Source organism: Cetorhinus maximus, chromosome 12 (genome assembly GCF_964194155.1).
Source record: "Cetorhinus maximus chromosome 12, sCetMax3.hap1.1, whole genome shotgun sequence".
NCBI classification, from domain to species: Eukaryota; Metazoa; Chordata; class Chondrichthyes; order Lamniformes; family Cetorhinidae; genus Cetorhinus; species Cetorhinus maximus.
The window spans coordinates 42,016,236-42,043,663 of NC_135890.1; the positions used below are offsets into that span (position 1 = coordinate 42,016,236).

Consider the following 27,428-nt stretch of genomic DNA (forward strand, 5'->3'; position numbering starts at 1 on the left):
GTGAAAACACTGTCTCCGTCACTCCCCTTCATTGCATTTCCTCCTCCCCCTTTGGTTGACATGGTTCCCCACCACCGCGTCAGCCTCAAACCGACTCTCCCAGTACTAGCTTTGGTGCCACTACCTTGGCTTCTTTCAACATGCATGCCTCTTACTAATTGTACTAACCCTCAACACCTTAATGTTCACTCTCAAGGTCTATTGTAATCTGAGCAATAAAACTACCTGGCTTGATTCACTTGTCAACTCAAATATGATATATTCACTCTCAAAACTCCCTTCACTGTCTGCCCATATAGTTCCTTTATCTAGCTCTATAATGCCAGAACTCTTTTTTTCAAATTTACAATTAAAAACAGTTTTTGTATCCCTTATCTTCTCAACTGCTGCATTTTGTTCTCATTAGTGAACATCCCACAAAAAAAAAGCCTCATGGTCTCCATTTTAAATTGTCTTGTCTCATCTGCTTCCCCTTCCTATTTTTCTCCTGTTATCAGCTTTTATTTAACCTTTTAATTTTAGTCTTACAATAACTGCAAGAGAAATGCAGGGAACAGCACCAAGCCTTGTACGTGGCCTTCTTTAACCTCACAAAAGCCTTCGACACTGTCAACCGCGAAGGATTATGGAGTATCCACCTCTGTTTCGACTGCCCCCAAAAGTTTGTCACCATCCTCTGCTCCACAATGACATGCAAGCCGTGATCCTGATCAATGGATCCACCACAGACCCAATCCATGTTCTGACTGGGGTCATGCAAGGCTGTGTCATCACACTGACACTCTTATCGATCTTCCTTGCTGCAGTGCTCTACTTCACCCTCAGCAAGCTCCCCGCTGGAAAGAAGTTAAACTACAGAACAAACGGAAACCTGCTCAACCTCCGCTGCCTGCAGGCCAGATCCAAGATCATCCCATCCTCTGTCATTGAACTACAGGATGCAAACGATGCTTGCATCTCCGCACACTCAGAGGCCAAGCTTCAAGCCATTGTCAACACCTTCACAGAGGCATATGAGAGCATGGGCCTTACACTAAACATCTGTGAGACAAAGGTCCTCTACCAACCTACCTCCTCCACACTGCACTGCCCCCCACCCCCCCAACTCCCGTTTATTAAAATCCATAATGAGGCCTTGGACAACGTGGACCACTTTCCACACCTTGGGAGCCAACTGTCAACAGGGGCAGACATTAACGACGAGGTTCAACACCGCATTGAGCGTGCCAATAAAGCCTTTGGCTGCCTGAGGAGACTTTGAAGACCAGGACCTCAAACCCAGCACCAAGCTCATGGTTTACAGAGCTGTAGTGACACTTGCCCTCTTATATGGCTCAGAGATGTGGACTATGTGCAGCAGGCACCTCAAAACTCTGGAGCGCTGCCTCCGCAAGATCCTCCAAATCCATTGGCAGGATAGGCACAACGACATCAGTGTTCTCGCTCAGGTCAACATCCCCAACATCGAAGCATTAACCATGTTCGATCAGCTCCGCTGAGCAGGCCACGTCATTCGCATGCCTGACACGAGACTCCCGAAAGAAACGCTCTACTCGGAACTTCGACACAGCAAGCAAGCTCCAGGAGGGCAGAGGAAATGCTTCAAGGACACCCTCAAAGCCTCCTTGAAAAAGTGCAACATCCCTACCGACATCTGGGAATCCCTAGCCCCAAACCGCCCGAAGTGGAGGGAAAGCATCCGGAAGGAGCTGAACACCTAGAGTCTCATTGCCAAGGGCTAGCTGAAGCCAAGCATCAACAGCAAAAGGAGCATGTGGCAACTCAGGCACCGCCCCGCCCACCCGTTCCCCCTACCATTGTCTGCCCCACCTGTGACAGAGACTGTAGGTCGTGCATTGGACTCTTCACTTACCTGAGAACTCATTTTTAGTGTGGAAGCAAGTCATCCCCGACCCCGAGGGACAGCCTAAAAAGATGAAATTTAGTTTTTTTTTACCCTAGGTGATGATTTTGTCTGTCTGATATCCCTTTTAATTTGGTATTTTGTTTCACTTTTTACTTCCCTCTGATATTACTTGTTTTATTAGGCTGGTTTCCCACATATTCCATGTCACACAGATGTTCTTTCACCTTAGTTCCTCTCCACTGCACACATATAACCTTAATTTTCTGGTTGCCTTCCCATTGAATCTAGTTATTTCTTTACTATCATTTAAGAAAGTAGACATATTGATTTATTCTTCCCCCATTTCTTTACCAAAACCTCACCATTTGGAAGCATTGGGGAAGTGAGCATTTCCCAGACATGAGTAATTGCTCGCAATCAGAGCTTACCTTTACCAATTTCGATAACTTGCAGCGGAGTCGGTGGTCCTTTTGATCTACTTTTGTTAATAAACGTGTTTTTCAGTATGTGTGTCATGATGTTTACCAATGCATTTGAAACTTTCTGGGACCCTCCACCAAGCAGCTGCCATTTTAGTGGGCTGGAAGTGGAAACTTTTGCATTACCATATTACATTTGTATATGAAATTGCCCATAATTTAGTGCTAAATTAATCATCTCACTTAAAAAGAGCAGTGTGCAAAGAAATTAAAGCAGAACACAAAGCTGACACACTAAGAATACTAAGATTTATGTTACTGTTACTTATACTTAGAAATACTCAGCACAAAAGGCAACTGCATTGATGACATTCACCTTGATGAACCCTTATTTCATTTTTTTTTAAAGTAAGCACACCAGAATCTAATCAGATATGTAGCCAATCTCAATAGAAATGTTACAAGTTTTCAGTAATGTCCAACTGGGTGCCTTTTCTTAGGGATCTAGTTGTTGAGTAGACCAGGAATAATTAATGATCTCATAGTGAAGGCGCCCCTAGGTAGCAGCAACCATAACATGATTGAATTTTACATTCAATTTGAGGGAGAGAGCAGTGGGTCTGAGACTAAGTTTTTAAAGTTAAATAAGGGCAATTATGAGGGCATGAAAGCTAAGCTGGCTAAAGTGAATTGGCAAATTAGGTTAAGGGATAGGTCAATAGAGATACAGTGGCTAATATTTAAGGGAATATTTCCATGCACAGAATAGATACATTCCAACGAGTAAGAAAAAATCCAAGGGACAGAAACACCATCATTGGTTAACCAGAAAGGTTAAAGATAGTATCAAATTTAAAGAAAAATCATAATCGTACAAAGACAGAAGATTGGACAGAATATAAAGAACAGCAAAGAATGACTAAGGATGGAAAAATTAGAGTATGAGAGAAAGTTAGCCAGAAATAAAAACAAACTAAGAGTTTTTATAAATATTTTGAAAAGAGTTAACAAAGTGAACATTGGTCCTATTGAAAGTGAGTCTGGAGAATTGATAATGGAAAACAAGGAGACGGCAGATGAATTCAACAGGTATTTTGCATCAGTTTTCACTAGAGGATGCAAGTAACATCCCAGAAGCAGTTATAAATTAAGAAATGGAAGTGGGGAAGGAAGTCAGGAAAATTACAGTCACCAGAGAAGTGGTTCTAAGTAAATTGTTAGAACTGCGGGCTGACAAGTGCTCAGGTCCTGATGGACTTCATCCTAGGGTCTTAAAAGTAGTGTCTAGTGAGATAGTTGATGCATTGGTTTTAATTTTCCGAAATGTCTAAGATTCGGGGAAGGTCCCATTCGATTGGAAGATAGCAAATGTGACTCCATAATTCAAAAAAGGGAGCGAGAGAAAGCAGGAAACTACAGTCCAGATGGCTTAACATCTGTCGTATGGAAAGCACAAAGGCAAACAACTTGAGGCTTTCCTAGGCTAGATAAGCTCTCTTATTGATGTACAGTCATGTGTCTTCCTGCTCTCCTGTTAAAAAAAATACAAATTTCAACTTGAGCAATTTCAAATTTAATTATACTTTCACATTTAGCAAAACAAGTAACCCAGAATCTTGCACAGCTGGTTTATATATGTTGTCTCTTCGTACGAGGAGATAGATTAGAAATATCAACTCATGAAAACTCTCATGGTTATGGAGTCACCTTGTGGACTCTTGCCCCTCTTAACAACTAAACATTACAAGCAGAGATTTAGCCAGGGAGTTAGCTGATTAGTGTTAGCCATGACTCAGTTGGTAGTACTTTTGCCTTCAAGTCAAAAGGTCATGGTTTGAAGTCCCACTCGAGCACAAATATCAAGGCTGACACTCCAGTGCAGAACTGAGGGAGTGTTGCACTGTTGGAAGGATGAAACGTTAACCTGAGGCCCCATGTGCCATCTCAGGTGAATGCCAAAGATCCCATGGCACTATTTGGAAGATCCAGGGTTATTCATAGCATCTTGGCCAATACTTATCCCTCAATCACAAACAGATTATCTGGTGATTAACACAATGCTGTTTGTGGGACCTTGCTGTATGCAAATTTGCAGCTTTGTTTGCTACATTACAACATGACTATACTTCATTGGCTGTAAAGTAGTTTAGGATTTAAACTCATGAAAGGTGCTACATTCATGCAAGTCTATTTTTAAAGACAATGCAGGAGTCATGAAATTCATAAGTTATCACAGGTTCTCTGCTTTGCCTATATTTGAGATGTGGGAAAACTGCTTTCAAGGTTATGAAATATAGATCTTAAAACAGACTTCATTTAAAATTTTATTAAATATAAAACTTCATACTTGGATATAACTTCATTTTTATACAGTATTAGTTCTGCCAACAACTAAGAACAACTGAGATGAGACTTGAAGTATAGCAAATGATATGAAAGCACCATGACCTCCCATCCAGTTTTGGAAATTCTTGTGCTTTTGTTCTCAATTTGACTGAGACTTATCAGCTTTCCTTTCCCTCTACAGATGTCCTTCAGATTGGTACTGAATAAGTCTTGCATTTCATTTCCAGGTATCCATCTTACCTATTTAAATTAATGTCATTGTCCAGGATTTTTCCTCCTTAAACAATTGCCAGTAATGGATAAATCTGTAGGAGTGTTGGCCTCAGAGTTGAATTTGGGGTATGATAAACAAAAGCATAATTGCAGCTATAATTGTTTATTTTGCACAACAATAAAAGCTAGTCATGTTATCAAGTTAAGGGCTAATCTTAAATTTTGTGTGGTCCAAGAAATAATGGGATAAATTTAGGTTAATATTGGACACAGTGTAGAGAAGAAAAAGTGTGGGTATAATTGAATGCCCATTATGGATTCCATCTTAATTTCTTCTAATTAAATTCTTGCAGTATAACCATGCAGATTGATTTTCATCTCTGCATACTTTCAAGCTGGTGCTTAATTTCCAGACAATAAAGATGAAAATTTATCCCATACTGTGAATATAGATGGATTGTAAAGGGAATTGCAACTTTTAAAAAAGGCTTTGAATGATTTTAAACTGTAAATATGAATCATCTGCCCACTACTGAAAACTTAAAGACCACACATAAATGAACTACATGTGTTCGTTCAGTGGATGTATAGGGAGGGTTGGTGGTGGGGTGGTGATGAACGCACATTTTGCTTTGGTCAGGAAAGTTACCCAAGAAAAGCTATAGCTGAACAACAGCCAATGTTACTTGAGCTCAGTTCCTACCAAAAAGTACATACCGAAAATTTGCAAGTTATTGGCTACAAACCTACTACTGTAAAATGCAACAAGTACAAGTGCTTGATTTAAAAACAGGTTGTTCATGTCAGTTAACAGTAAACTTAGCACCAGTTTTACAGTCAGCAGTCTGCAACACAAATGACAAGATTAACAAATACAGTTGCGCAACACTGTTCCAACAAGCTTAGGTCTCATGTTAAATAAATCAAAAAACATGCACAGATCAGTCTACAATGAAGAAAATACATCTACACCAATGTTTAAATTGGCATTACAAGTCCTGTTCCAAGCAAGTGGAACTAGAAACCACATTTACAGAATAAAAGTTTATGCAACAAGGCTAAACTAAACACACAGGTAAAATACATTTAAGAATACAACTAACAATTAAAAATAATTTTATGATGAAGCTACCTTCAAGTTTCTACTGATTGTAAAGCCCATGGCCTGCTCCTCAAGCACCATTAAACCCCAAATAGAGAAAAGTGAACAGCAAAATGTTGAGGGCCAATGAATAAATGCAGTTATGCGAGGAGTTGCTGCAGATATTTTAAGTTCTTTACCAAATCGAAAACTGATTTCATTGGATTCTTCCTTCAGTCATTAAACCAAACTGTTTATTTTCAGTCTTTGCAAACTATATCTTGCAGTTGGCATCATATATAAAAGTATTAATGTACTTTAAAAAAAACAATATTTTGATTCTCACAATAGAAAAATACTGAACAATTTTATAATCCTGTTAAAATTTATCTTTAAAATCAGGGCACAAATTCAAACTGACAGCTAATTTTTCAAAAATCTAGTGAAGCCGCAATTATTTAGTAAAGATACAATGTATAAATTTAGTTTCAAATGATATTAAATAAGTTCATATGATATAATTGGCTTGCTTTACAACACAGTAAATGTTTATATATTTGCAATTATATATTTGCAATTATCTAAATGCATTTAAGTGATGAGCAGACTATTCTATACCGTCAACATACAAAGATGCAATACAAAAAAAAAACACTGCAAGCCAGACTGTGTGTGCTCCCGTTTATTAACCTTCTCCACTCAAGGAGAATGTGATGCTGTAGTACCTGCCAATGTTAGATTATTGAACAGCAGTTTTCGCAAAATGCCAGAGTAAAATGGCCCATACACCTGTATGTTGTATTTAATTATACAAACATACTGGGATCCAATCTCCTCCAGTTCAGCTTGTATGGGTGCAAGACCTCCTGGAACAACTGAAACAGTCTTCTGCAGGTTTGGAACGCTGAGCAAATTTCTTATGTACTGTTCAATACGATTATCTGAAAATTAATTAAAACATTCACCTTAAATATCATGGGAGCACAGAATATTGGACCATGTTGAAAATCATGTTTGAGCCACAATTTGCACTCACTGACTATGAATGGATTAAAATCAAGCCCAATAGCTATTGTGCAAAATTGCAAGTTTACATAGTTTCAGATTACACTTAGAAATTACAGAAAGTATTGACTTGTACATTTGCCAACATAATTTCGCCTTCACCTCCTATTCATTCCAAAGGGACAGGAATATTAAAGGCTCGTAAGCATACAAGCTGGTAAGCATACAAGCAAGTAACCATGTAAAAAGTCTAAATGGAGAGCTAAAATTTTGCTTACCATCCTCTTCCCGTTCCCTGATCTTCTCCACTCTTCCCGTCACGCAAGCCAGGTATGTTCTTTAATGTACTCTATCTACATAACTGCATACAAGGTCAAAAGTCTAGTGGGCTCAATTTATCAGTCTCCATTCCCCTTCACTTTTTGATGTGCACATACCTGTTGCTCTCGTTATTTTTTTTTAAAACGTGGATGAAATTTTCCAGGTCTAACTTGTTTCCCCACTCTTCAGGGTTTCTAATAGTGCAAACTCTCATTGGACAGCAAGGTTTTGATTCACGGAAATACTAGTTAATCCCCCTTTTTGGCTATCACAAATAGTACCCATCCTAAAAGGAGGTTTAGACACTGCATGAGATTCAAGAGTCCATTTTGCTCAGGTCTGTGGGGCTGGAGCCATAGAAGTGAATCAATTAGAATATTTGTAAATTCCTAGTTAAGCATCAAACTTTGTACTGTCTCCACCATTTACACCAACACCACTTACCTAAAAAAAAATCAAGAAAATTATGCCATTCTATTTCCTGATTACTTTGGGCAGTTGAAGCTGCTATTCACACTTCGCTATAGTATGATTTGCTGTCATTTGTCATATAAGTCCTTTTAGGCAAGAGATAAGGTTAAGGGGAAATCTAATGGAGGTGTTCAAAATTATTAAGGGCTTTGACAAGGTGAACAAGGAGAAAGAGTTTCCGGTGGTAAAAGGGTCGGTTACCAGAGGACATGGATTTAAGGCAATTGGCAAAAGAACCATAAAGTAGATGCGGAGTTTTTTTTATATATAATTGAATTGCTGTACTTTGAAATGCACCATCTTAAAAGAAAGAGTGGTGTAAGCTGATTCAATAGTAGTTTTCAAATGGATTTCGATAAATGCTTGAAAGGGAAAATTTTGCAGGGCTTTGGAAAAGAACAGGAGTGTGGGACTAATTGGTTAGTTCCTTCAAAGAGCCAGTAGAGGCATGGACCAAATGGCAGCCCTCTCTGCTGTAACATTCTATGAAAAAAGGGTATATTTCCTAATTACTATTGCAGAGAATCGCCATAAGAAAGAGAGACAGGGTGGAGATCTGAATGCAAATGCCAGAGCTGATAGTCCCCAAACAACAATGGGTTAAGTTTGAAATTTTTTTTAAAGTCAAAACTTTGTTTGAAATTGATCTTTCCTAATTGCAAAAATGTGTTTGTTTTGTTATCATGTCCACTTTCAACCTAGGACACGATTAAGCTGGGAAATAAAATGTTCCAGAAAAATCTTCATATTTAGAGCAGATAATGGAGTGAATATTTAATACACAAGCAAAGCTAATTTTTGTACTTACTGATAAGGGTACGGACAGGGTTGCTCTCTTCCGCAATGCTGCAGATCTGACCTGTGAGGTTTGTCTGATTTTCATTGTTAAGCACAGGGTAACCCCTTTCAGTCAAGGATTGGTTTATTTCAGAACAAACCTTTACACTTATGGTCTTAAGTGTTTCTTCAAGATTGAAATTTCTTCACAGTATAACCAATAAAAAAGAAGAATAGTCAGGTTAGCATTTGGTACATTGGTCATCAAAATGAACTAATTGATCTTTTATGGTTTTCCATACAGTGAGCCAGACCAAATGTGGTCTTCAGGCAACAATTTAAAAACAGAAAATAATTGGAACTTGGCAAGCCGATGTAATTCATTATAAATACATGTATTTGATCCTTATTTTTACATAACGCTTTGTTTTTTTGAAAAAGCAAAACTTACAAGCAATTTGGAAAGCACATCTACAAAGCTAGTTGAAGCATTGTTTCTGTTAAACAGGCTGAGGAGATGTGTTCCAAAAACTGTATGCTACAGAGCTACCATTGGCAGGAAGGTGCAACTACATCACAACAGGTTTACAAAGGCAATCCCATAAATGTGGATACATTTATATGTAGGGAAAAGGGTAACACAGTAGTGTGACAATTAAGTCAGGATTTGTAGACAGTATAACAGATTCAGGAATTTTAATATGCTGTGAATGGCTGACTATAACTGATGAAATCATCGTATTTATATTGCTACTCCTGCCCAGAAGAAAGCTGTGTGCACACATCCCTATGAGCAGAATTACAGTGCATCCCAGCATTTAAAATGATAATGGTTAAGAAGTGCATTAAAAAATATATATAAAATCCACAGGAAGCCCAAGGGACCCATTTATAACCAATTTCAACATCACATACTATGTTAGATGCTATGTGCTGTCATACCCAAGTGCTTTTCCCCCAGAGACGCACTCACCAATGGACTGCAATTCCACTACTGCAATATAAATATATCCTCAGTTACCAAATTCAACACCTCTTCACCAATAAAATTGTACAGGAAATAATGCACACTGTACTTAATCTTGAGAGCATTTTGTTGCAAAACCAGATCTCTGCTTCAGATGTTTTTAGAATTGCTGCATTTTGCTTTATTTCAGTCATATTAAATAGTTAAGGCAGGATAGGGATGGATGCCATTTTTTTCACATTTCATAATGTTAAAAACTGTTTAAGAAAAAACAGACAGGATAATTTCCTAACAGTGTGATGATTCAATTTGTTGGAAGACAACATATTGGACACAGCAGCAAGGAAAATTAAGTCTACACACCCTTATACTGAGATATTGATCCCACACATTCTGCTGCAACAAGGACTTGAGAGGTAGTTAACGGCAATAAAATCATTCCCTAGTTATTGGTGTACAACCCCATGCAGTCAACTCAAAAGTATAATCAGTTGAGACCTGAAAGTAGTGTACAACCTAGATTGGTGAGAGAAAAATCAAATGTCACATTTTCATAATTTTCAAATTCAAAGTTTGCATCATTTTTTTTTACAAAGCATGTTTTTGTGATCTGGAATGCATTGTCTGAAAAGGGTGCTGGAAGTAGATTCAATGGTAAAATTCAAAGAGAATTGGATAAATACTTGAAGGGAAAGGCTTATGGGGCTGGGGAGTGAGATAATTGGACAGCTCTACCAATGAGCTGGCACAGGCATGATGAGCTGAATGGCCTCCCTCTATGCAGTATTATCCTACAATTCTGTGATTTGTTCCCTGGACTGTTATTCTAGAAAATCAAGTTTACATTCAGATGTTAAAAAAGCAGTAAACTGAATGCAAATTATTAAAAAAAGCAATGATTAGGGTAAAAAGAAAAAAAGACTTGCATTTATGTATTATCTTTTTAAATTCCAGGGCATTACAAAGCATTTTGCAGCCTCAAAGTTAGTCACTGTTGTAATGTAGGAACTTCAGCAGCCAATTTATGTACAGCAGGATCCCACAAACAGCAAAAGTGATAACAGCCAGGTAATTTGTTGTTACATGTTTTTGGCTGAGGGATAGATATTGGTCAGGACACTGGGAATAACTCCCCTGCTCTTCTTCAAAATACTGCTATGTCAGCCCAAGTGATAGCAGGCGGGGCGTCAGTTTAACATCCCATCCAAAAGACAGCATGGGATTTTGTGCCCTGTCCTCTGGAGTGGGATTTGAACCCGCAACCATCTATCTGACTCAGAGGCAAGTGTTCAACCACCTCAGCCATGGCTGACACATTCTTCATGTCTATGATCAGAGGTTCCTTTCAAGTTTTATAAAAAATTTATACAGAGACACAAATTAAACAAGAAAAACATGCATGAGAAGAACATTAAGGATTTAAGCAGAGTTGTCAGCACTCTAAAGATGGCTAAAGTGGATTTCATTTGTCTAAAGCACAGGGCTACCTATGTGACCAAAGTCGTCATCGTCTTCTTACCCTGTCCCTCAGGATTGAGGATGACACTCTGGTGCTTACACTCCAATTCGATGGGTTCAGAGATGGCTGGTAAGTCCAATGTGCAATCTGTAGACACTGCCAAATATGGAGCAGGTGGTGCTTGGAGGGTTGGGTATGTGGGTTGTTTGGAGGTTTGTGCTCCCTCTGAAGCTTCAACTTCACCTCTGCACGTTCCCAACAAAGTCTCTTAATGTGTTTGGTGCCTTCCTAAATGAGCCTTCTCCATTTTAGTCGGTCACAAGCCAGCATCTCCCTTGAGGCGGTGAAAATGTTTAGAGACGCTTTGAGGACATTCCTAAAGCATTTCTGCTATCTTCCTGGGAGTCTCCTGCTGTGACCGAGTTCAGATTGGAGCAGTTGCTTCAGGAGTCTGGTGTCAGGCATACGAACAACATATACCAACCAGTGGAGCTGGTTTTAGGTAATTAGCACCTTGATGCTGGGCAAGTTGGCTTGGGAGAGGACGCTAATGTTAGGCTGACTTTCTTGCCATTGGATTGGAAAGATCTTATGAAGGCACCGCTGATGGTACTAGTCAGAGGTTTGAGATGCTTGATGTAGGTTACCCATCTCCGAAGCATATGGGAGCATGGGGACTTCAGAGGGCATACAGCTTCAGTACATAGATGACATTTGTGTACACGCTCACACAGAAAATGAACAGTCCGAAACAGTTGAGAAAAATGGGCCTTTCACTAAACACCTGGGAAACTAAGATCCTCTTCCAACAGCTCCATAGCAAAACACCTCCCTCCATTGATTAAGATCAACGTTATGATCCTGGAAAACGTGGACCATTTTCTGGAACTTGGGAGCCTCCTCTTAAAGTCTGATAAAGACAAAATTTATCATCGCTTCCAATGTGTCAACTTAGCCTTTGGCCAACTGAGAAAAACAAGAGTAAAGTACCAGGATCTTAAACTCTATACTCAGGTCATGGTTTACCGGGCGTAGCGATGACCAGACTGGCACTGTTTGAACAAACGCTTAGTAATTATGGACATTAATGATCTAATAGTTTGCTCACGATTGCAATTTACAGTCACTCACGTTCAGCTTTCAAAAAAAAGTCAGTTTTTAATCATATTAATTAGTGATTGCTTTCAGCTCTTTGGCATCTTTCAGTCTAAGGGTGTACAGTAATATATCACCTTAGGGGCTATCAGGCAAGTCCATTTTTATGCTACAGATAATCACACACATGCAATTTCAATAGAAGAGTGGTCAAGTGGCAGAAGCTGGAATTCCAAATTACTGACACCATGAGCATAGGGCATGGAGGTCAACTGTAGCACCCTGCAACCATTGCTGAGATTAGCTAGCTAAAGTAGCAGACCAGATATTGTACATAGAACCATCCTGTTCTTTGTTGCACAATAATCATATGATGCATTCAAGCTATGGAGCCAATAAAACACCTCTGAATGATAGTCATCAGATGTATTTGATATGCCCAAGTTTTAATATTTAAAATTACTGAAGTTATGGCCTCAGCCAGAATATTGTGTCCAGTTCTGGCTACCATACCCTTTAGGAAGGATGTCACAGCCTTGAAGAGGCTGAAGAGGAGATTTACCAGAAACGCATGAGGGACTTCCGTTATATGGAGGGAGACCGGAGAAACTAAGATTGTTGTTGAAGGAGGCAATGTTATGAGGAGATTTAATAGAAGTGGTAAAAGTTATGAGGGGCTTTTAAAGGGCAAACTGTTCACTGTCAGGAGAGTTGGTAATCAAATTGTTACGCTCTGAAATATATTACTGCAAATGGTGGAAGCAGATTCAATATAAACATTAAGAAGGGAATTAGATATACACTTGAAAAGGAGAAATTTGCAGAACTATGGGAAGAGAGCAGGGGAGTGGGACTACATCTTCAGAGTGTGATAGGTTGAATGGTTTCCTTCTTTGCTTTATGATTCTATGAAATTGGAAATATACTATCAGTCTTTGGAATGTAATGTTTACTTAAGGGTGGTCCAGTGTCATACTATATTTGGTTAATTATTTAGGCTCTGCCCATGAATCATGTTTTCCTCATAGGCAGTGATGCATTTTACACTAAACTGCCGCACCCCAGCCCAGATTTCTTGCATTTAGAATAAAAAATAAATCAGGGAACCAAAAATCTAAATACTGTAGCTACCCATCTCAGAATTTTACCTCAATAGCGTGCAAGCAGGTTCACATCCTTGGCTTTAACATGGCATGAACTAATGTCACTAACTGATCAAGACACATATAAGACCATAAGACATAGGAGTAGAAGTAGGCCATTCGACCCATCGAGTCTGCTCCACCACTGAATGAGATCATGACTGATCTGATAATCCTCAATTCCACTTTCCTGCCTTTTCCCCCATAACTCTCGATTCCCTTACTGATTAAAAATCTGTCTATCTCAGCCTTGAATATACTTAACGACCCTGCCTCTAAAGCCCTCTGTGGTAAAGAATTCCACAGATTGACTACCCTCAGAAGAAATTCCTCCTCATCTCTGTTTTAAGTGGGCACCCCCTTGCTCTGAGATTATACCCTCTGGTCCTAGACTCTCCCACAAGGGAAACAACTTCTCAGCATCTACCCTGTCAAGGCCCCTAAGAATCTCATATGTTTCAATAAGGTCACCTCTCATTTTTCTAAACTCCAATGAGTACAGGCCCAACCTACTCAACCTCTCCTTGTAAGAAAATCCCTCCATCCCCAGGATCAACTAGTGAACCTTCTCTGGCCTGCCTCCAATGCTAGTATATCTTTCCTTAGATAAGGAGACCAAAACTGTTCACAGTATTCTAGGTGTGGTCTAACAAGTGCCTTGTATAGTTTTAGCAAGACTTCCCTCTTTTTATACTCCATTCCCTTTGAAATAAGGCCAACATTCCATTTGCCTTACCTATTACCTACTGAACTTGTATGCTAGCTTTTTGGGATTCATGCACGAGGACACCCAAATCCCTCTGTGCTGCAGCTTTCTTCAGTCTTTCTCCATTTAAGTAATATTCAGTTCCTCTATTCTTCCTGCCAAAGTGCATAACCTCACACTTTCCCACATTATATTCCATCAGCCACATTTTGCCCACTCACTCAACCTGTCTATATCCCACTGTAGACTCCTTGTGGCATTCTCACCACTTGCCTTCCCACCTATTTGTGTGTCATCCGCAAACTTGGCGATAGTACATTCATTTCCCTCATCCAAGTCATTAATATATATTGTAAACAATTGTGGCCCCATCACTGATGCCTGTGGCACTCCACAGGTTGCCATCCTGAAAATGCCCATATCCCAACACTATCTTCTATTAGTTAGCCAGTCCTCTATCCATGCTAATGTACTACCCCCTACACCAAGGGCTCTTATTTTATTAAGTAGCCTTATGTGTGGTACCTTATCGAATACCTTCTGGAAATCCAAATATATTACATCTACTGGTTCCCCTTTATCTGTCTTGCTTGTTACCTGCTCAAAGAATTCTAATAAATTTGCCAGGCATGATTTCCTTTCATGAAGCCCTTCCAACTCTGCTTGATTAGATTAAGCATTTCTAAATGCTCTGCTATTACATCTTGTGTAATAGACTCCAACATTTTCCCTGGCAATGACAGATGTTAAGCTAACTGGTCTAAAGTTACCTGTTTTTTGTCTCACTCCCTTTTTGAATAAGGGTGTTACATTGGCAGTTTTCCAATCCTCTGGGACTTATCCAGAATCTAAGTCTCTTGGAAGATTACTACCAGTGCATCCACTATCTCTGCAGCTATTTCCTTTCATATCCTAGGATGCAACCCATCAGGTCCAGGGGCCTTATCAGCCTTTAGTCCCATTAGTTTCCATAGTACTTTTTCTCTAGTGATAGTTATTGTACTTATTTCCTCCCCCGCCCCCCACTTTTGCCCCATGATTATTTAGTATTTTTGGTATGCTATTAGTGTCTTCAACCGTGAAGACTGATGCAAAGTGTTTATTCATCTCCTCTGCCATTTCCTGGTTCCCCATTATTATTTCCCCAGGCTCATTCTCTAAGGGGCCTATATTGCCTTTGGCCTCTCTTTTCCTTTCTCTTACTGTCTGTTTTTATATTACTTGCTAGTTTACCCTCAAAGTTTATTTTCTCCCTCTATTATTTTTTGGTCATCTGTTGATTTTTAAAACTTTCCCAATCTCCTGGCTTACCACTAATCTTTGCCACATTGTATGTTTTTTCTTTCACTTTGATACTATCCTTAACTTCCTTGGTTAACCATGATTGATTTATCCCTTTCCTACAATCCTTCTTCCTCACTGGGATATATCTTTGCTGTGAGTCATGAACTATTTTCTTAAACGTCTGCCATTGTTCATCAACAGTCTTTTCTGCTAAACCCCTTTCCCAGTCCATTCCTGCCAACTCTGCCCTCATTCCTTTGTAATTACCCTTATTTAAATTTAGCTCGGATGTTTCTGAACTAAGTTTCTCACTCTGAAATGGAATGCTAAATTCCACCATGTTATGGTTACTGTTTCCTCAGGGATCTTTTACTCAGATCATTTATTAAACCTGCCTCATTACACATTACCAGATCCAAAACAGCCTGATCCCTGGTTGGATCCACAACATATTGTTTTAGGAAACTATCTCGAATACACTCTATGAATTCTTGCTTGTGGCTTCCTCTGCCAGTTTGATTTTCCCAATCTACATGGAGATTAAAGTCACCCATGATTAATATACTGCCTTTTTTTTTTACATGCCCTCATTATTTCCTGATTTATTCCATGTCCGACAGCAGAGCTACTATTAGGAGGCCTATAGACTACACCCACCAGTGTCTCCTTCCCTTGTTATTTCTTACTTCAACCCATATGGATTCCACATCTTCTGATCCAAGATCATTTCTTGCTGTCGTACTTATTCCATCCTGTACTAACAAAGTTACCCCACCACCTTCTCCTTCCTGTCTGTCCTTTCGAAAATTCACATATCCCTGGATTTTTAGTTCCCAGCTTTGATCTCCTTGTAACCATGTCTCCGTAATCGCTACAAGATCATACCCATTAATCTTTATTTGTGCCGTTAATTCATTTATTTTGTTCCGAGTACTATGTGCATTTAAGTAAAGAGCCATTAATTGTGCCTTTTTACTTTTTTTTTCCCCCTTTGACCCTATTTGCTGCTTTTTTTTAATGTTTGTACAGTCTGTCCCTTCCTGTCACACTCTGGGTATCATTACCTAGTTAGCTGCCCTGCAATGCTGCCATATCCTTTTGCTTTTTAAGCCTACTTATCCCCTCTCCAGAACCTTCCCCCGCACCCCCCCCCCCCTATTTAGTTTAAAGCCCTGTCTTAATTTTAGTAGCTCAATGAATTCAAAAACAATTACTACATTAGGATGAAGGAAAAATAAAATCAAACTCACTTGTCATGCATGCCCTCAAGTAAGACCATAATAACTCGCTTTAATTTGTCTGCAAACTCAGGTAGGCCTGAAATGGTTGCCCCCACCATGTTGTAGATAATCAGCATTATATAGGCCACAAGTCTTTGCAGGTTCAGTCTCTGTTGCAGTTCTTGGAGACGTGATCGATCAGTCATCAGAGTCTAAAAGAAAGTCAAAGATAGTTTGAATGCCATGAGCTTGAATGTTTTATTGCAATTAGTTTCTGTGGTTTTGTGATCCTACAAAAAGATGCTCTCCCAATACAGTACTTCTGCCCTGTATATCCATGAACTGCATTTTAGCACAAGGGTGAATACTTTTGGCGAGCATATATCTGCAAACTTATTTTTTCCTTCCCACTGCCTGATCTTACCAGGCCATTCAACTGTAGCCAAAGAACTAGCTCCTGAACCTTTACCACTGCTGCTTGGACCAGCCATGTGGAGATGCACAGGCTTCTGATTTTCCCTTCCTTCAGTATACACTGCTGCATTGTAATTTGACAAAAAAAATATTGATACAAATGGCAAGTTTGTGGTCTAGCGCACCATGCCATTCAGTGTTAGGCTGCGGACGAATACCCACAACTCCCACACAGCCAAAGCTTGAACGTGCTGTGTATTCAGGTGAGATACTTACGCAGTACAGGAATGTTTTAAAAATGTCTCCTTTTAGATTTCTTCTTTAAATCCCTAAATGGATTGTAACAATATAAAAAAGAAATCTGAACACCCTGCAATTAACCAACAGAACTACGCCATAAGAGTTCACGTTTTTTAATGAAAACAACCTATATTATATATATACACAAGAGAAATTAAAGCAAGCACCACTAATTTAACAATATAGCTTATAAAGATTATGCTACAAATTTAGTTCTGCTTTTACTTCCCCCCCAAAAGTTCCCTTGGCTTACGAAATCTTCAAAGTTCAAATCACTTTTCCTAGGACCAACCCAAAAGGTATGCCACAGTCTTTCGGAATTTACTTTAATTCTCCTTAGTTTTCCAGCTGTTCCTTGAGGTACCAATTACACGAGGATACTTCCATTAGCTTTTGGCTAAGTTTTCCTCCAGTTTTCCTAGTCTGCTCCCACAGCTTCTGTATAGCTCTTTCAAAGCTAACTATTCGAGTTGACTGCTTTCTGCTACAAGGCTCTGTGAGGACCACTATAGCTTTCTTACAACAGCTGCAAGCTAGAGCAAATCTTTCAGCTGTTTCTCCCTCACAAAACCCAAACGGAATTGCCTGCTTCTGTCAGCAAACAAACACAGATAAATTAAGCAAAGAAACCTTCCACCCCAACATACCGTCTCCATTGTGATGTGGCATGCTCTTGGATGCTCTCAAACACAAAAAGTAAATAAATCATTTCATCCTTCATGCTGATCTTTGATTCTGTAACCCATATAAATAATTTATACTGCTAATGGAGTTTTATGACCTCCTCCCCAAGAATTGCTGGCACTGTTAAGGAACTCTCTTGTTTACAACCTGGTTTTAGCTTCTTTTGATCTGGGAACTACATACATAATTTTTTTTTTAAGTAAGGGCAGACCTTCTGGCTGTATTATGCTAAGATAGAAGACCCCCTCATGTTTATTGCTTTCACAACTCTATCCATTGCCTTGTAAGATAAATAGGTTAGCTTTTAACTGTGATTAACTCCAAACTTGTATGAATCGCATTTACTTCAGGGTTGCTCATTAGTTTCTCAGTTGCCCTTATTTATCTATACTTAAAACTTTGGTTTTAGGGACTAAAAGTTATATTCTAAAATATATGAATTATGAACTAGATATTCACAACAATATTGCCAATGGCCACAAGGTGCCATTGCCAGGGACCTGGAAGCAGTTCACCTGATTCTCATGAGGAATGACAGGTCTATCAATAAATTCATGTTAAAATGGGCTGGGGAAGGTAGCAAGCCAAAATTCATTATTTTTCCTCAAGACAAAAAAAGGAGGAAAATATTTCTAAATATCATGCATAGGATTTGTGTCTGTGTGCATCATTAAATTTAGTCTTTTTGATTCTTTGAAAATAGGGTTTTTTTTTTAATTGCACCTATTGAGCCTTGGATTTGCATGGAATTTCTCTGCATCTACTCCACATCTGTCAATTCCATTATTCGATGATCCTGCTCTCATCCCCATGAGAACCCAAGTACCGGCCCCCATTCACAGGTGGATGATTGGCTCCTCCAGGTCACCCTTTTGTATTGCGCTGCTCCAGTTTTCTGCTCTGCTGCTTCAGGTGCCCTGGCCATCTCATCAAGTACTCTTAAGTTTCATATTCAAGTATCTCTTTCTTTTGAAATTGCCACTATTGCACTTTGCTAACGCAAATATGCATATACAACTCAAAGGGTTTCTACAGAAACTGAAATGACCTGCCATAAAATTTAACTGGTTTGCCATATGAATGGACCAAAGGAGCCAAGTGATTTGGTTCTGCTACAATAGAAAGATTGGATTTGGCAGGGCAGGGGAATTTTGGGTTAGGCCCAATAACTACATTCACCAAACCACCAAATAAATTTGGTGGATTTTTACTGATAGCCTGAAACGTTCAGGTTTGATGACAGCCACAGATAGGTATCATTATAAACACAAGAGTATCACAAAATGACAGACTCAGAAAGAACGCACAGATTGTGCGAAGCAAAGATTCCCTCACCACTCCCTCCCTTGCCTCCTCCAATGAAACATCAAGGAATGCTTTGCTATTTTATGTATTCCACATAAAAGACAAATCACCTTTAATTAACCATCTTTTATTTGGAGTAAGTCACACCTTCATAAATGGAGTCAGCATTACTTCAATTATGCAGACGTTCTGAAGAATCTTCAAATCTCAACAGGCACAGATGGAATAGCTATATATTTATTATCTTCCTTAGAAATGTAAAGAGATTTATAGGGCTAGAAGAAATTTGTCTCAGCCAATGGCACAAAACAGGACATATTGGATCAGCCGCCCATTATATACAGCCCCAATATTTCATTAATTAGCTGCAGTGGAACTGAATATCAAGTGCTGTGTACACTGGGTGGCTGATCTAATATGCCCTGTTTTGTTCCAGAGAAAAATTTCTAATCCAGAATGTTATCCGCTGTGGAGGGGAAGAATTTGATTACAACTGTGGAAATTAATTAACTGGCTGAGGGTCCAAAATTTCCAAAGTAATCTGGCCTGGGGTGAAATATTCCTCTCTGGGGAGTGTTCAGAGTGGATCAGCGAATTGTTTCTATTTAAGATGCATTCCATCAAGTCAAGACATGACAGCTTCATTCCCATATCCTTATGGATGGAAAATGACTATAGGAGAAAAGTTGTGCTAAGACAAAGACAGAATGGAGAAAGTCCAGTTTCTGCAGCACCACAGGTCAGAAGGTATTTTCTAGTGACAACTGATTCATTGTACATTATTCTTGGATCGAAAACAAAACCATCAAATGGTAGACTCTCAGATTCCATCCCATTCAAAATGCCATTGCACCTCTGCTAGCAGAAGGAGGGGCAGCGTCTTACATTCAACATCAGCTCAGTTTTTTCTTCGCAAAACTATTTGGGCATTCAAGTTGTTAAAATATCTCCCCAGAAGAACAGGTTAGGGTTTGTCAGAATAAACTTATTCCCATCCTCCTCCACACCTCTTTAAATAGTCAGACTCTAAAGGGTAATCTCAGTCAGAAAGATCCTGGAGAGCTCTAGAGTTCCACTTAGGTTCCTCCAGCCCAATTGCTTGCTACAACTTGGGAAAAGAATCTCCATATTTACAGGAATTTCAAGACCCATTGTTCAAAAATCTAGCATTTACCTCAGGTACTGGCTTATTGTCGTAGTCCCACTGCAAGAATTTTACATAACCATTGTTTAGCACAGAAGAGGGACTTAGGGAAAGACTGGAACTCCTGTCAGCATCAGAGGGTGATGTGTCTGAGGAGGACACAGAGGCTGAAACTTCAGCAATAGACTCCTTTAGCCACTGTGTTGTATAATCAAGAGCATCTATAAACAGAAACATTCATGTTTTAGAAGAGTTAAGCATTGTGCAAAAATAGGGCTAGTTATTAAATATATGTTAATATCCTGCAAAATTAAAACTATTTTTAAAAAGTAAAAAATGTCCTCCAGTTTTGTAAACATGGGTCATTTCAATTCAAATGGGTTAATAAGACAACCATTATCTTCACTGGGCCTTTGCCAATTTCTGCATTCCCAAGCCATACATAAACAAAAAAAATAGAGTGTGCAAAAGCCATTCAACTGAAATTCACTCCTATTATAAGCTGTTTAAAGTTTACTCCACCATAGAGTCCATCCCATTCAATCTCAAGAGGAAGTTCTGGATAAATACTCCCTTTCTTAAAACAAATTTTCTGATATTTATACATACCTTATCTGTATTACCATACCATATCTGTATTATTCAAATGTAGACTATCGTTCTTTATTGGTAACACTGCCTCCTAGTAGCACAGAAATAATTACATTCTGTGGAATATTGCCCCTTTACACCTTTACCAAATAACATCCCAGATGTTTTTAATATTATTCTGTATTACCTTAAAATTTATTTACATTCAAAGTCAGCTACCATTCCATATCCAGAGGATGTCAAGTGCCTTGATCTTGGGATGAATCTGGCCATATCCCAAATTTATTCATATAAATGTCCGCTCGATCTCCCAGACAATCAAAAATTAATTCTGCATGATATTAGTAAGAGCCAGAGAGAAAAGAGTAGGCAGTGTGCCTTCTGATTTGTATCTCACAAAAAAAAACCTGTTAATTAAATATTGTATGTTTACTTGTTTAATCACCATAACATCTACCAAGCTTACTTGGCTGTTTGTTGAGAAAATCCTGGAACTTGCTTCGTTCATAGTCAACAGAACACTGCTGGATGTGCGGTCGGATATTTTGAATGGTGAAGTTGATCATATCCATCGTCATCAAATCAAGGACATGAAATATCTCTCTAATGAAGAGATACAAAGCTCACTAAAAAAATTTTATTAGAGAAGTATGCCAGAAAAAGTAACATTCTGATCACAAACGTATAATGGGTTGGTCCTCATTTTAAAACGAATACATACTAATCGTAAAGAGGAAGGTTTTCAATTTCTTAAATAAACTTAAAAACTTCAAAAATAGCAGCTTGTAAATCTATCACCCATCTCCCCGACCCCCATGCAGGAGATTTATTTACCTGAACAGTGGCACTATTTCAGTAACCGATTTTAATTTTTTGACATCATCATCCCGAACCGGAGCACAGAACTTTCCCATTAATGTGATTATATAAGCAGCCAGTTTATGAATGTCAATAGCATTGTGTTCAGCCTGCTGTTGGATTAGATCTAAATCCAAGACCTCGGAGATCTGGTTCCGAAGTCTGTTTTGGCCAGGTATCAGAAATGAAAGTAGTATCTAAATGATTAAAAAAAAGTTACACAAATTAAAAAGCTTGCATCTAGTATTTGGGATCTACAATACTAGATTCACTGGCATTACATTTGTAATGTGACACACACATTTTAGGCTCATTTAGGTGTCTTCAACACTTATCCCGCAATTAAACTGAGATTTTGTACTCTTTTTCCACGTTCTTATTCTTGGCTATTTTCAGTGGTGGTTTGCTAATGCCTTCCACTGTGGTGCCAGTTTACAATAGGAATGTGGAATGGATGAACAATGAACAGGAAAGAAAAGCTAGAGAACCTAAAGCAAAAAATGGAAATAGGTAAAAAAAAAGAGAAATTAAACATCCTAGGGTTACATGAAGTACAGTGGGCAGGAGAAGGCGACTTCATGAGTGATGAAGGGAGAATGATATACTCTGGAGAAAATGAAAAGGAATGGGGAGCAGCAGTAATGCTAGGCAAGAAAGCTGCCAAATGCACGAGTAAAGTGAAGTGCGAGTCAGGTAGACCAATGCTAAATGAAACTAAAGGGGCAGCCATTATTGAAGTACATATGCCCACGAGTGAATATTTCTTTCATGGGATGTGGGCATCACTGACGAGCATTTGTTGCCCATCCCTAATTGCCCTTGAACTGCATGGCTTGCTAGGCTGTTTCAGAGGGTAGGTGAGAGCCAACCACTTTGCTGTGGATCTGGAGTCACATGTGGGTTAGACTGGGTCAGAATGGCAGATTTCCTTCCCTGAAGGGCATTAGTGAACCAGATGGGCTTTTATGACAATTGATGATAGTTTCATGTTCACCATTACTGAGACTCACTTTCAATTCTAGGTTTATTAATTAATTAAATTTAAATTCCACTCGTGGGATTTGAACCCATGTCCCCCCCAGAGCATATAGCCTGGGCCTCTGGATTACTAGTCCAATGACATTACCACTATGCTACTATCTTCCCCTATCCAGACAAGGATGTTGATTAAGGCGTATGATAGAATTGAAAAACTAAATCAAACAGGGGAGCAGAAAGAGCTATGTGATCATTACGGCAGATTGGAATAGTATTGTTGGAGAAGGAAGAGATGACAAAGAAGTAGGACCATACGTTCTTGGAAAAAGAAATTAGCAAGGCCAAAAGCTGGTCCATTTTCGGAGAAGACTCATGATAACAAACATCTGGTTTAGGCATCATAAAAAGACGACAATATACATGGAAAATGCTTGGTTATACAGAAAGATCAGCTAGACTATATAATAGTGAGACAAATATACAGGAACAGTGTCAGGAACTCAAAAGCTCAGGCAGGAGCCGAAGTAGAATAAGATCATAATCTTGTGAAAAAGGAAACAGTATTCCAAGTGAAGGAAATCCAAGGTGGGAATACGCAGAAAACAATGGAACCTAGAGAAGCTGAAAGTAGTAGATGAAGTAAATGAAGCACCAGGTAGAAAAGGTGAGGATACCACAAGCACGAATGAGCAATGGAAACAGATTAAAGAATCTGTCAAGGAAGGAGGGACAAATAACATAGGAATTTTAAAGAGGAAAAAGGATCAAGAAGCCATGGGTTACAACCACAATGTTGCAAAAGATGGAAGATAGGAGAATATGGAAGGATATAAATACTGAAGATACTGCTGAAAAAGACATTTGAATAACAAGTTAAAAAGAGGCAGAAAAGGCACGAGAACAATGGTTAAAAGAGCAATGCAATGTATTTGAAGAATTGGATCAACTCGGAAGGGTAGACCTTATTTATGCAAAAGCAAAGGAGATTAGTGGCACTCAGCATAAAGGACTGAAAACAACACCAATGCCGAGTAAAGAAGATTCTTATTATTAACAAATCCTGAAGAACTATATGCAAAAAAAACCAGAAAAACCTGAAATGATCGAGCTAGAATAGAGAGTAACGTTGATATCAGGAAGTGAGATAAAAACTGAAAAGTGGCTGAAATAGATTAAATACCTGCAGAGTTGATTGCTAAGCTGTGCGAAGATATTTAGTTATCAGAAGAATCAGGACTTCAGCAGACAATAATGATCACCGTAAGAAAGAAGCCAAAGGCATATCGATGTTCTGACCTCCATACAATTAGTCTGATTGCCCATGCATCGAAGGCTTTGTTCAGAATTGTAACAAAGAGAGTGGGAAGAAAGGTGCAGAACTACATCGGAGATGACGAGTTTATATTCCAGGGAAGAGGAGGAGCAAGAGAAGCAATCAGCATTATAAGATTAATGAGTGAACACAGTTTAGAATTTGGACAGGAATTATATGTTTGGTTTATAGATTTTGAAAAAGCATTCGATCAGGATGACTGGATTAAGCTCCAATAGTGCTGAAACACATTGGAGTAAACTGAAGAGGTAGATGACGCGTAGGAAATCCGTACATGGGACAAACAGCAACAGTAAGAGTGGGCAATGGGGAGTCAGAACCATGTGTAGTTTGAAGAGGAGTTCAAAAAAGTGTTGTTTATCACCAGTCTCTTCAATGTCTATGTGGAGGCAATGATCAAAGAAGCTTTTGAAGGCAGAATCTAGCATTAGGGGGTGGAGCGAATGATACCATCAGTTAACGCTTGTAATCGGCACAGAAGGAGGATTACAAGAGCTAGTAGACAGATTAGTAACAGCAGGCATGAATTTTGGAACGAAAGTGAACATTGGCAAAGTCAAAGTGATGCATACCTCAATCACTAGGAAATATTCATTTATTCATAGAAAGAAAAGAACTAGGACAGGTGCAAGAATTCAAGTATTTAGGAAGCATAATATCTCCAGATGAAAGGTGCAAAGAAATAAGAACAAGGATAGCAATGGGAAAAGCTGAATTTGATAAGAAACAGCTGCTAAACCAGAAAGCTAATTAAACAACTCAAGAAACAACTTGTAAAGAGCTTAATCAGGGGTGTTTCTGTATGCTCATGAGGTTTTGACCTTACGGAAAGGAGACCAACTTGCTGAATAGCTTTGAAATGTGGGTTTGGGGGGGGAATGGAAAGGACCAATTGGACAGAAAAAGTAATAATTGATGAACTGCTGCGGTGAGTGAGTGAACAAAGAAATTTGCTGAATGTAATAGGGAGAGAGTGAGTCTTGCTAGTGCACACATCAAGTGGAAACGGACTTGTAAGAGATGTTATGGAGATAAGATTCAGGAAAAGGAAGAGAATATCCATGTTGGATGGCTTGAAAACTGAAGGAGGTTATTGGCAAATGAAAAGACTGGCACAGTATAAAAAGAAATGGAAAGATAACTATGAGCCAAGGACCTTCCTTCAGGCAGAGCTCACAATGAAGGTGACTAGTGCACTAATTGGGTGCAGTTTTAACCCTAAACTATTTATTCATTCATGGGATGTGGGTGTCAGTGACTGGCCAGCATTTATTGCCCATCCCTAATTGCCCTTGAGAAGGTGGTGGCGAGCTGCTTTCTTGAACCGCTGCAGTCCATGTGGTGTAGGTACACCCACAATGCTGTTAGAGAGGGAATTCCAGGATTTTGACCCAGGGACAGTGAAGGAACAGCGATATATTTCCAAGTCAGGATGGTGAGTGACTTGGATGGGAACTTCCAGGTGGTGGTGTTCCCATGTGTCTGCTCCCTTGTCCTTCAAGATGGTAGCAGTCATGATTTGGAAGGTGCTGTCTAAGGAGGCTGGCTGCAGTTTGTGTCTGATGGGAAACTGCTGGCAAAAAGAGGGTCAGAAAGAAACAAAATTGAACGCATATTATTAAGTGGTGGATATAATTCTGGAGTTAGGGTATGTAAAGAGTTGCTTTAAGGGGAAAAGTGCAGAACATGAGCAAAGAATCAGAAAACTTCAACACATTTTATGATAAAAGCAAAATACTGCTCATGCCGGAAATCTGAAACAAAAACAGAAAGTGCTGGAAAAACTCAGCAGGTCTAGCAGCATCTATGGAGAGAGAAACAGTTAATGTTTTGAGTCCATGTGACCCTTCTTCAAAGCTACTGTTTAAGAGGGGTGGAGCAGGTGAAGCTGGATAGAAGGCCAGAGATAGATGGGGACAAAGGAGAGATTGATAAAGATGTCATGGACAAAAAGACAAAGGGAGCGTTAAAGGTAGTGGTAAGAGTTTATAAAGGTGCTGATATCGGCATAAAGCTAAGAAAGCAGAATGTGATAATAGCAGAACAAGGTAAAGAACTAAGAAAGACAAGACTAAAACCGTTGTGATGTACACAACCCAGATGAAACCCAGTTTCAAAAAATACAAGTAATATTGAAGCATTCATTCCTTTACCTCTTTAATTTCTCCCAAAAGCACAAGGGCGTGATGATATTCAGGAGGATCCTGGTTCAACTGAGCCTCCAGGCAGTCCCAGAATGCTTTGTGAACTATTTCTTTAACTTTCCTTTGTAAGCTGTATTAAAAAAAACAAATCAGTGGTCTAAGATGGATTAGTTAACACTTAATTTACACTTAAATTATTCAATAGTACACTAAATGCTTTTGGGGCTATAGTAGTAGAAGAATGCTGGGTAGTTTCAACACGCACTTTAGAAATCAACATAAAGAGAGATTTTGGCCTAGAAATTGGATTGCGTCTGAACTGGAATGCAATCCATGTGCACTGCACGCTGCAAACAGTAAATGAGGCTAGCAGCAGAACCACATCAAATTTGCTCATTGCTGAAGAGCTGCGAACTGAAGTTGTAACCCCTTGGGAAATCGCCAGTTGTAGTGGGTGGAAGAGGAGGGGCGGGCACTACCCCACTTCCCAGCTGCAACAACTAGGAAGAACCGCAAAATGATTAGGTGCTAGATCAAAGGTGGGAAAGAAAATAGTTTCAAATGGAGAATTGGAAAGAAGAAAATACCTCCACGAAAGCAGCAAACTGCAATCTGTCTAGGAAAGATTACAAAAAATAAGTTAGAAAAGGTCATGATAGCTACCTTATAAAAAAGGGTGTTCAATACTGCATGTCTTTTCTATACGAGTCAGTCACATAGTCAAGTTTTCACAGTGTGACACAGAAAATCTGTCCATCAAAGCCTGCTAACATTGCAGAGAATAAAAAAAGCCATTTTTCCACTCGAAGAAACTTGGCACAATAGCTATTAAAGAAACTAAAAAACAAAGTGCAATCAGCTCCACAGGCTCGTATCCAATATTTGGATAGCACTATTTAAACAGCGTCCATTAACTTCAACAGGCACTTGACTAACTTTCTTGGATTATGTACAGTTTCACCTAATTGTCAGTCAAATTCAGGTCTCGAGACTCACAGGCAGTTCTCTTCTACCAAGTCTCCCCTGGGCATTAGTCATCCGTAATCAACTACAACAGAAGTTGAAAGGTTCAATCCCTGATCCAAGCTGAACTTTGTTAAAATGGCAGTACGAGTACTTTACTTAGCCTCAGTGCCCATGAAGAAGGGGCAGGGCTCCAATTCCTATCATTAACCAGTGACTTTTACGAGAAATGTATATCAAGTGAGAGCAGAATTGAGCTCATTTGGTTTCTGCCACTTCCCACAGTTAAGTTGTCTGTTGACCTGTTCAAGATCAAGGCAACCAGTGCGCAGTGGGCCATT

At 39.2% G+C, this 27,428-nt stretch overlaps 1 protein-coding gene across 8 annotated transcripts in view; it reads right to left on the minus strand.

Annotated features, from left to right (window-relative positions):
- Positions 1-4,597: 4,597 nt before the first annotated feature.
- LOC144687389 (T-complex protein 11-like protein 2) overlaps positions 4,598-27,428 on the minus strand; it is a 39,222-nt gene continuing 16,391 nt past the window's right edge. For all 8 annotated transcript variants that reach the window (XM_078553456.1, XM_078553450.1, XM_078553453.1 and 5 more), the window contains 7 exons: positions 26,134-26,254; positions 21,646-21,866; positions 21,278-21,414; positions 20,251-20,441; positions 16,404-16,585; positions 8,532-8,704; positions 4,598-6,867 (listed from right to left, as the gene is read on the minus strand). In XM_078553456.1, coding sequence (XP_078409582.1) covers positions 6,626-6,867; positions 8,532-8,704; positions 16,404-16,585; positions 20,251-20,441; positions 21,278-21,414; positions 21,646-21,866; positions 26,134-26,254 — 1,267 coding nt within the window. In that variant the 3' untranslated portion in view covers positions 4,598-6,625. The remainder of the gene's footprint in view (positions 6,868-8,531; positions 8,705-16,403; positions 16,586-20,250; positions 20,442-21,277; positions 21,415-21,645; positions 21,867-26,133; positions 26,255-27,428) is intronic.